This window comes from Branchiostoma floridae, chromosome 11, assembly GCF_000003815.2.
Source record: "Branchiostoma floridae strain S238N-H82 chromosome 11, Bfl_VNyyK, whole genome shotgun sequence".
NCBI lineage: Eukaryota > Metazoa > Chordata > Leptocardii > Amphioxiformes > Branchiostomatidae > Branchiostoma > Branchiostoma floridae.
In genome coordinates this window covers 2831239-2842605 of record NC_049989.1, presented here as the reverse complement: position 1 = coordinate 2842605, position 11367 = coordinate 2831239, and the positions used below count along the sequence as shown (strand labels likewise).

At 42.2% G+C, this 11367-nt stretch overlaps 1 protein-coding gene across 1 annotated transcript; it reads left to right on the top strand.

The window, feature by feature from the left end:
• The first annotated feature begins 50 nt into the window (after window positions 1–50).
• Window positions 51–11110, top strand: LOC118426670 (S-adenosylmethionine synthase-like). Its single transcript, XM_035836192.1, is given in 10 exon segments — window positions 51–244; window positions 5854–5931; window positions 6441–6563; window positions 7122–7234; window positions 7767–7910; window positions 8320–8519; window positions 8521–8536; window positions 8979–9161; window positions 9621–9760; window positions 10221–11110. Coding segments are annotated over 10 exon segments (1170 nt in total). The 5' UTR covers window positions 51–186; the 3' UTR covers window positions 10336–11110.
• Window positions 11111–11367: the final 257 nt, after the last annotated feature.

Below are 11367 nucleotides of genomic sequence, written 5' to 3'. Positions count from 1 at the left end.
GACTGCGTTGCCGGCGAACCATTGGTCCAAACTGGCGCATGCGCGCATATGTAATGTGAATATCATTAGGCTTTCGAAACTTGCCATACTATAAATCTGTAGGTTATCGGAAGAAAGGTAAGATTCCTGTGTCCGTCTCATCTGTGGTTGACAGGAAGAAGCGACAACTTGAAGAAGAAAAAGAAGATGGCAAACCAAGACACTTTCCTCTTCACCTCGGAGTCGGTCGGGGAGGGACATCCGGGTAAGTTGGAAGCCCTAATATCACTGGTATTGGTTTGTAATTCCTGCCGTGTTTTCTACTGGACTTGTGTTTTTTTTTTAAATACCTCTTTTTTGGTACAACTATTTGGTTTACTTTCCTGTGGGCAAATTTAGCATGCAAATTCTGACTATTGTGAAAAAAATGTTCCATTTCAAGGCGGCTGCTTCACACTACACCTGTCCTGGAGGACTTCTTTTACTTCTTTTTTTTTCAAGAAACTGAACGTGACCTTTTTTTTACAACCCTATATGTCCTTCTTCATGTGTTACGAGTTTTGACGTTTTGCGTGGGAAAAAGATTTCCGAACAAAATGTCGAATACATCAAACGTCTAATACATACTGATATATCGTTACACCATGAATTAGTGATATTCACCCATAGATTTGAAATGGAAAGGTTTCTATCGACACGAATCGTTGACATTTCAGTCACGTCGTTCTGATGATTATGCGCCCTATCCAGACAGGCTGTGACGGAGCAAGGATCCAAGAATTCTAAGACAGCCTTTTTTGGTAACAAGACACCTGAATTTTGCAAGATATACGTGCGCAGATATTTCTCAGTTTAGAAATGTACAGAGTATGGGCGTGGTCACATAGCTCGTGCGATCGCTATCAAACTTTGGGTATTTTGGAGGACAAAAATGTAGGTCTCCGGCAAAGTTCAACTGTCTTGGTACAAAAAATTGCTGTTTCATGGGTTCATGTCGGTGGTTGGTTCTGTCGCGGCCTGTTTGAAAATCCTATGGCATCAAAATCGCACGACGCCCTCATGATGTAAACGTACCCTTTGGGTGCGGTACACAGGGTGCGCAGGTACTAGGTGTTACCGGTTTGGGGCGGTTTGTACTTTCAAACGGGCGGTGCGATTTTCCATGTTTTGGAGACAAATGTACTGTTTAACATCCGTGTGCGATATGCACATTACTTCCTTACATTGTGGTAGATAATCCATTGAATATACCAGAGCTATCGTTTTACTTTTAACCACGGTGCACCAGAGCTTTCCACTTTGTCAGTGCTCTTGCCATAGTCACTAACTCAGCACTGGTAGTTTCGCCCCTGCCATACAGTCCACGCGCCTTCGGTCGTATTTGTTGATCGCCAGCTAGACTGTCGCCCGATTTCAAAATCGATAGAGGGTGGTGGGTAATTTTTCGGAAAACCTGTCCTACCATATCTACGAGGCTCGGTGATCTGTGAGCATTGGCCGATACCTAAAATCGAGCGATGATCAAGAGAACGACTATTGCCTGTAGCGTGTATAGTCTACAGTGGTTAGCGGCCCTGCCTCTAGATTATAGAACTAGAAGCCGTGAGTTCGATTTCGACTGTGTCGCTCACCTGATATGCGCGCTACAGGAGGCTTTCATCATTATGCACATGAAAAACATAGTTTCATTGCAGTGGTATGTACCAAAGTGCTGCAGTGTATTTTGTCATAGAATAAAAATAATATTAGGGGCAATAAACCTGATGACGTTATCAATATGGCCCCAAAAAATTAGATTTAGAATGATGTCATGCCCATCTTTCAATATTCGTTACGGCTCCATTCTTTCTTAATTCATCAATGAGGAAACAATGGAAGGTCAAAATGCCAATTTAGCCAACCTAAATACCTTAAGTCAAGTTTACTGGAAAGGGCTGCGGTCCTTGAGAGGGGACGTTGCAGTCGCCCACTGTTCATTGTGCTTGTCGAAAAGTGCTAGGGGAATTTACCCGGGAAAACGAACCTGTAAAAACTGTAAATAGTGGCTGTCTGCTCTGTCACGACCAGTGGAAGATGATAGCCAGTGAGCTACACCGAAACCGGATTGACATAACTTTCACTTTCACTCAAGGTGCACTCTCACTGCACTTGCGTCAAGCTTGCGTCACTGCGGGGTTCGTTCACTGTATCACTATTTTGTTATTTTCTCCGATTTTTTGTATAATTTAGATATTGCGTAATACGTAAAAGTATTACTTAGAAGACGACAAAATACACAAAAAGTAAGAAAATTTGTTGTTTATCTCTGAAATTCGTTGAGCATCTTTCAAACCCCGCAGTGGCGCAAGCTTGACGCAAGTCTACCGAAAATGTCATTTATAGCTCGCAGACTCGTCAGATGATCGCATTTCGTGCTGCGTGACAGAGGCTTTACAGTGGTCCAATGCTCCACAGCTCTATCGATCGTACATTTAACATGCACAGGTTTGACTTCGTGTATCATCACGCAACATCCGGTTTCACTACGCATGCATGTTTTGGGCAAGATTTACCCGCCATTTACCCACCTGAAACCTTGATGGAAGGTTGCCCATCACTAAAACATTACACAGTACGTCATTTATCTATTCTGTCTATCTATTGAGATTTACATAAGGATTGAAATAACAGGTGACTATCGCCTTTTCAAAATGTCAACCCGGAGACTAGACAGTAAGGTTAGAACCGGGAAGGACTCTTACTCTATTCGAAATGTGTGGTGGGATCTTAACGTGTTCGAGGCGTAGCCTCTATAGCATACTCGCTGTGACCCTTTTCCCGTCTTTTTCTGGTTCATAATACAGTTTTGATGGCCATTCTTTTTTGTACTAGGTCGCTTAACCATTGGCCCCGTACAGTACAAAACGAAATGGCCAGCAAAATCGTATTATAAACCCCAAAAGACTGAAAAAAGAGACAATGCAATGGAGGCTATTCGATGCGTGGCTCTGCTCGGTCCTACAAGTTTAATTTACGCCTCACCCGAGACAAAACACGGCCTAAGACAGCTGTTAAACTAACCTTGATCTTTTCCCAGCCTTCCGACCCGATAATGTCGGCAGCAAGTGGTACGACGCGAACGTTGTAAATGTGAATAAAGTCGGCGGCTGTGATAGGGGTTTTATGTGTAAAAGTATAAAGTTACGTGACGTCGATATGCCACGGCCCCTACGCCTACCCCTTAAAGGAAACGACCGGAAAGAGTTTAACTCCTTACGTTACGCTTGATTCCTCCCATAGATTACACTACTAAGTATTCAGACGGAACACATGAACCTTACTTTATTTAGGCCCTCATTCCTCTGACGGCGAACTCTGCGCGACTGGTCACCGATCACACTTAGTTTTGTGTGAACCTTGGTTTTAACAAACACAAACGAAGTGGTAAAATGTCTAGTTCTTCTCACATGTTTTTCCATGCATTTTGTTTGCTTTTCAATCCACACATAAACGTATAATGAGCTGAATCCACAGTCGGCCATTAATTGTTTTCTCTCCCAGTAAGAATCCCCTCTGCTACCCTCCGTTAGAGTTGTTGACACTGCTGTTGTTGATCCAACTCAGGTTATCGTATTGTCACCCTGTGTTAGCGCGATAAGGGAAATCTTTGATTCAATCTTCGCACCACAGTTACGTTCTGTGTCCCCTGGTTGAACTGCGAGAAGGCGCGTTTGCTTGGTATGCAAACGTTAAACAAATACGTATTTGGTTGTATTTGGTTAAAGTACGTTATTTTTTGGGGGGGGTGGGGGGTGGGGGTGGGCTGGGCTGGCATCTATCCAGCGACTGAAACTCGCGCCATGACACGGCATTACTCGTGATCAGGGTGGGTGCACAGGTACAATAGGTGCGCCTGATGAAGGTATAATAGGTGCGCCCTCAGAAACCCCGCCCCGGAAACGCTTTGATCTTGCGACATAACAACTTTCACTTTCACACATAGACGTATAATGAGCTGAATCCACAGTCGGCCATTACAGTAATTGTTTTTCTCTCCCAGTACGAATCCCATCTGCTACCCTCCGTTAGAGTTGTTGACACTGCTGTTGTTGATCCTACTCAGGTTATCGTACTGTCACCCTGTTAGCGCAATAACGGAAATCTTTGATTCAATCTTCGCACCACAGTTACGTTTAGTGTCCCCTGGTTGAACTGTGAGAAGGCGTATTTGTTTGTTAATACTATGCAAACGTCGTATTTGGTTAGAGTACTTTGTTTTGGGGGCTGGCATCTATCCAATGACTGAAACTAGCGCCATGATACGGCATTACTCATGATCAGGGTGAGTGCACAGGTACAATAGGTGCGCCTGATGAAGGGTCTACTCAGAAACCCCACGGAAACGCTTTGATCGTGCAACATTATTTACACTTTCACTGTTTTGATATTCGGACCTCATCCTTTGTTGAAAGTTGACACATCAATCAGAAATGATACGGTTAGATATTAGAGATACAAGTTTTACAAACGGGATAGTTAAGCTGTTGTTAATGTCTAAGACATTTAACCCTATTCAGACCGGGCTTTTTTGGTCATCCCTGGGCCGGGGGGGGGGCTTTTGAGGCCCTCCACTTCTAAGTCCTCTAACTCTCGAACGACGTGCCGTAAGGCCACCAAATTTTCAGGACATTATATCGACATAATATCTGACAAGTATTTGACGTTTGACGTTACGTTGATGTAAGATGACGTAATTATGACGTCATCAATTTGATTATATTGGCCGGACCCATGAAAAAAGGGTATTCTCAGAAAACTTCAAGTTATACTACAAAAATGTAACAATAAGTGCAGATAACAGAATAATAATGTTTATTACGACTTGTATTGCCAATAGCAACATCGATGATGTCATAATTACGTCATAAAATGACGTCATGCACATCTAAGATACGAGATAGGCTCCGCCATATTATATCCACCACCTTGAATTTTTAAAACTTCTTTTTTTGCAACAAATAATCACAAAGGGCAATGGAAATAGACTAAATTCATTCATTTAGATGGTTTTTGATGAAAAAATACCAGGTAGTTACAAATTTTAAGGGAAAATAAGCTTGTTATTCTTGATCTGGCCATACGGTCCGCCATCTTGGATTTTGGGCTGATGACGTCATCAAATTAGCATAATTTATGTATATATAATTATGAAAGATATGCTAAATAATATAAGATTTTATTTATGTAACAAAATAGCAGTAATATAGCAAATAAATGTGAAAAATACATTGTTAGAACCAAAAATAGTGATTTTTGGCAAAACTGCCTGTCAGCAAACGGTTACCATGGCAACACGAAAAAATGGAAAATTTGTCAAACTTCGCAAAATTGTTGCCAACAATATTTTAGGAAAACTCACCAAATTTGGTGGCTTTAGCGTAAGGCGTTCAGGCGTTATAGGACATCGAAGTTAGCGCGGGCCTCAAAAGCCCCCCCCCCCCGGTCTGAATAGGGTTAAAGAACCAAGCCATTTCACGAATAAAAGCAAAGACAACCTAACTATGTAATTAAATCTATAACATACATCTTGATAATGTTACTTCAATAATAAAACTCTTTTTTAGGAATCCGTTTTGTTCTACCGTTCTGTTATCTTCTTCTTCTTTTTTTCAAAACAAAAGACCGGTCCACTAGTACTGTTACAGTGAAAACGCTAAAAGTGGAAAGTAGAATTCGCCGAATAAGAATTTGCGTGGAACGGGCATCTTTTCCTCCTTTCGGGGTAAATGTAATCTAACGGTGATCGCCAACCTCTCCTGCTAAATTATTTCCTGCATAAACAGGACAGTTAGATTGTTAGAAACTACGTTTTATCGCAAAATTTTCACATTTCAGACAAGCTGTGTGACCAGATCAGCGATGCCATTCTGGACGCACATCTGAAAAAGGACCCGAATGCCAAGGTCGCCTGTGGTACGTAACAATTTGTTTTCTAAATCAGGCTCGTAGGGCCAGACGTTACCATCATGAAGATGTAGAGCGTCCCGTAGCGATAACTGTAGCAGCAACTCTTCTCCCTAGGTCAGAAACATCAAGCTTCGGCAAGCTTGACTTCACTGACTCAATAGGCGAAGCAGGGGTAACGAGGCTGCTCGGGAAATTCCCAACGCCAATTGCAACTCAACTTCATTGGCACAAAAAGGGAAGAAGTTTGTTTGCTAATTTGGAATGTGTAATCTTCACAAATAGCAGAAACTCTTCACACGACATTTCAATTGTAGTTAAAGTTTAACATGCATGTTGTTTATTATAGTCGCTCCACTAGGCCCCCATTCCACTAGACGGCGATCGCGCTGCAATCTCGCTGCAACCGTGAACCCCTAATTTCATAATTGGAATATCACGAAAAATGCAAAAGTATGACTGAAAAGCAAACATTAGTATAACCCCTAGAAACCTGCTGTTGTTTGTGCATATCCCAGAGGCCTGCACTAAGACGGGTTACATCATGGTGTTCGGTGAAGTCAACACCACCGCCACCATCGACTACCAGACTGTGGTGCGTGACGTCATCAAACGTGTCGGCTACGACCACAGCGACAAGGGTAAGGAACTTGTGATAATCTATTTCAATATATTCACCTCTTGGTGCATTTTTCACTTATTAGATTTAAAAGATGAAGTGTTACTGCCTTGCAAGGAATCAAATTCTTTCAAACGACTGTCTCATAGTTTCTAACAAACTAATATAATTAACAACTGAATAGTATAACTTTACAATAGGTGCGCCTGATGAAGGTGCTTCCGGAGTCCGCACGTTTCCAGTGACATTCACCACTCTTCTTCTGCGTTACTAGAATTGGCCAGTAGAACAAAGTAGTATAAGTATATACGTACGTAACATGTAACTAAATATATACAACCTTTGCGAATAGACATGCTTAACCGTTAAATGTTACTAGCATTGCTCTCTTCCATCCGAGTTGATTCTAGTGGTAGAAGAGTGATGGATGTTTCTCGCAACATCCAGGATGGATGTTCCTCGCAACATCTAGAAATAATCAGTCCGCATTTTACCCAGCTGCAGAGATCGTTTTGTTTTAGATATTGTTTACCTGGTATTGATAACCTTCATAAACATGGATGTCTCTCCTCCAACGCAGGGTTTGACTACAATACGTGCGCAGTGATCCAAGCTGTGGAGCAGCAGTCCCCTGACATCGCACAGGGTGTGCATGAGAAGCGGGGAGCCGAGGATATCGGGGCAGGGGACCAGGTACAGAACTAGAACTGTAACGTTACATCATTGTTGTGGTTTCGACATCATTCTAGGTCGATCGATTGTACATGTAAGAAAAAAAAATTAATGGTACATGTTATTACTTCTTCTGCCGTTAGTACTAATGAGGAAGTGTATGGGAGCTAAACACACACCACTACCAGCGGACTAGCCCCTGCTGTAGTTGCTTGCACGAATGTGTGATCCAAGGGCTACATAAATGGAGATGGGCGCCCCTAAGCCTCTGTTACAGATGCACAACTTTATCTTTAGAATTTGTACTAATTTTGTAATCCCACTAGACCTAATAGCGCATACTATAGGTTGATAGCCTATCACAATTTATCTGCCACTGGTTCAGAAAAAGTTTAGCAGTTTACGTCTTTTGCACCGTAGCTCACAAAAAGTGACAATCCTTCAACATGAACAGGCATTGGAAGCTTGAATGATACAGCCTCTAAATCTTCGTGTAGCCTTCGTCACATTTTTTAAACAACATTTCGTTTTGTTGATTACTTTCCACCGCCAGGGTTTGATGTTCGGTTACGCTAGTGACGAGACCGAAGAGTGCATGCCGCTCACGTGCATGTTGGCGCACGGACTGAACCGTAAGCTGGCGGAGCTGCGCCGCGATGGCACCTTCACCTGGCTCCGGCCCGACACTAAGACACAGGTGAGCGTGTGGTCTGTACAAGGAGTTTATATCTCCCTTTACAAGGAGGTTTAAGGGAGACTAACCTCCTCAGTGGCCTGTATTCTCGTATTGCAGCTGCATGGCTCGTTAGTTTGTAAACCATCACGTACATCATCTTCACCCTTTGTGAACAGGAAATGATTGTTTAATCGTGCATTCTGGAGTAAGTTACAAAAGCATCTGATCATCATATCTTCATTGTTTCAAAAAAGATTTTCTGAGACGGGTATTAGCATGTTCAAATATAGCAATATAAAATGTTGACCAAGCAACCGTTAGGCACAATGTTGAATCGGCTCAAATGAAGACTATATTGAAAACCTAATGTCTGAAATTTTTAGAAGTGAAAAAATTGTTAAAGGAACGAGTTCTCACGTCACGCCAACAGGTGACTGTTGAGTACAGAATGAGCGGCGGCGCATGCGTGCCGATCCGTGTGCACACGGTGGTGATGTCAGTGCAGACGGATGACGTCGTGACCTTGGATGACCTTCGCGAACAGCTGAAGGAGAGGGTGGTGAAAGCCGTCATCCCGTCACGATACCTGGACGACAAGACCATCTACCACCTCCAGCCTTCCGGGAAATTCCAGTGGAGGACCACAGGTAGATATCAAACCTGCAAAATTGATTAATGTCGATCGATCGATCAATCATTCAATCAAGGTCTCACTCAATCAATTTATTGATTGATTGTATGTAATGCTTTCTGTATTGTTTTGTTAAGTCTCTTTGAAAATGCCCAGTATTGTTAAGCTAAATGTGGATCCAAATAGTCAAAGTCTAAGTGTTTGTTGTCTATGTTCGTCATAGATCAAAAGCGCGTTCTAGTTATCTATGAAAGTACTGCAACCACCTTATGCGTATGCTGCAGTAACAAAAGTTGTCGCCAGGTGACTCTTTTGACACGTCATGAGAATCTTGTAGAAACAACCTGCTGGGCCTTGTGGTTCTTTCGGCTTCTCTGACTCTCGATTTAACGATTTTTGTAAAACAAAAACAAAAAAATGTTACGTTAATGTGTTTGCATATATGACTTTATCATTAGGCCGACGCAGGTCTGACTGGACGTAAGATCATCGTGGACACCTATGGCGGGTGGGGCGCACATGGCGGAGGTGCCTTCTCCGGAAAGGACTTCTCCAAGGTGGACCGCTCTGCTGGGTACGCCGCGCGCTGGGTCGCCAAGTCCCTGGTGAAGGCAGGCCTGTGTCGCCGTGTGCTGGTGCAGGTAGGGCTTTGACACTGTTTTCTACTCTTATTACGTTATTTGGTGGCTTTTTCCCTCGCTTCCTTTGCTGTCCTCTTCAGTGCTGGCTCATATGTGGATACCGTAACGTTACAACACCTGCCTGTAGTCTTGACGACACATAATCATTATGTTCGGAATGATATTTTGCAGTCACTTCTGTGCATGCCAAGGTTGCCCATTCATTTGTAGCGCTATCTCAATCATTCATGATTGAATAATTCCTTGCGTCCCAAAATTAGGCTGGCAACGCTTATATGTTATTCGGTATATTGTTATTTCCAAACTACCCAAAGACTTTGAAGAATCTTTGTAGAGTCTTCCACATCTTAAAAGTCACATGAAATATGCACATTGTATTCTATGAATATATTTTTCTTTTCAGTTTCATACTCCGGAACAGTTTCCTTGACTCAAGTCATTGTACCTTATAATTGACAGGTGTCCTACGCCATCGGCATCTCCCACCCCCTGTCCGTGCTGGTGAATTCCTACGGCACCTGTCAGGACGGCATGACCGACGCACGTCTGCTCAAAATCGTCAACAAGAACTTCGACCTGCGCCCTGGAGTCATCGTCAGGTGAGCTAGGAAACAATATCTCAGCAATACGACTTAAAGTTTAGACATCAACACTTCAAATCTTCACCATCCATCTCTACTACATATGCCAATTAGCATCATAGAAGGCATAGAGCAGATTCAATGTGCAATAGTGTCAATGTTGCTACATACTAACGTTACTAGCAAAGCGTAGTTTTTCATGAGTCACGTACTAAAATGTACCTAAAGAAATCGCCATGTTTTATCATCACTCTTGATATTAGTAGTTGTGGAAAATGTTTAGATCAAATAGCTAAAATAGGTAAAAGAGATATTAAAGGCACAACAAGGGGTTTCATATAATGTTATATATCAATCATTCTATAAAGCCAGTTGCTTGAGAAACTGCTATTTCACGTGTCTTATTACCTAGATGTCTAACCTTCGTCAATCCATTTATTAAGCCTTTCATCACTCTTTTGTCTCCATTCCAACATAGGGAGCTGGGACTGCAGCGTCCCATCTACGAGAAGACCGCCTGTTACGGCCACTTCGGCAGAATGGACCCCGACTTCACATGGGAGCAGCCCAAGAAGCTGGACCTTAACGTGTAGACAGGGACAACTTCACAATGTAGCCAGCCGTGAAAAACTAACATGTCAATATGCATATAGACTTCACGGGCAGATTGTGATTGTTCTGATATAAAGCTGTAAGCGTGGAGTGTTGATACTTCCGTGGGATCATAGGATACAGTTGTTTATGAAATAAATATCAAGTAAGGGTGGCTTACCTGTAGCCTATAGATGAGTGGGCAGCTGCTATTGTTGGGTAGTTGATGTGCTATACAGCATTGCAATAGTTTATAGTTCTTGTTATGCATTCGTTTAGTTTTCTGTCACCATGCCTTGAGCAATTCACGCTCATATTTCCAGACATGTTTAAAACGTTGCATATGAAACACTGCATGTGTATAAACCAGGCGGATGTCGACAGATTGTTACTGTCCTGATGAGCTGCTATTCTGCCCAGACATTGTAAAACTGTACCAAATGTCAAATGTGGAATGTTGGTACTTCCGTATATATATAGGATTTGAGTTGTTTGGGAGTACATTAGAGGGTGGCTTACATGTAATCTACGGTTGAGTGGGCAGCTGCTATTGTTTTGTAGTGTTTGAAGTTGATGTGTTGTGCGGTTTTATTACTACTTAGCAACTCACAAACACCTTTCCAGAAATCTTTGATGATACATAGAATCCACCGCATAACTTGAGTTTGTATATTTAGCAGACATACATGGTGGTTGGAATCAGAGATTGTTGCCTTTTATTATGGGAAGAAAAGGGCCCAGAAATGATAAGAAATTGTATTAAATTAGAAGACATTATGACATTGTCCCTTCTTATTTTCATACCTTGATATTCTAACGTTAGCATAGCAAAGAATTTGATTGAAAGAACACACGTACACACAACGAAACATAAATAGCACTAAAATATAAGGTGCTCTTTAAATTTACAACTAGGTCTTCTTTTGAGAGATAGCAGTCATAGACGGTCATAACAGTCAAAAGAAAGCGTACGAGTGTGCGCAAGCGTGCGTGTATGCGTGCTTTACATGTGTGTTTGCGTGCGTGAGTACGTG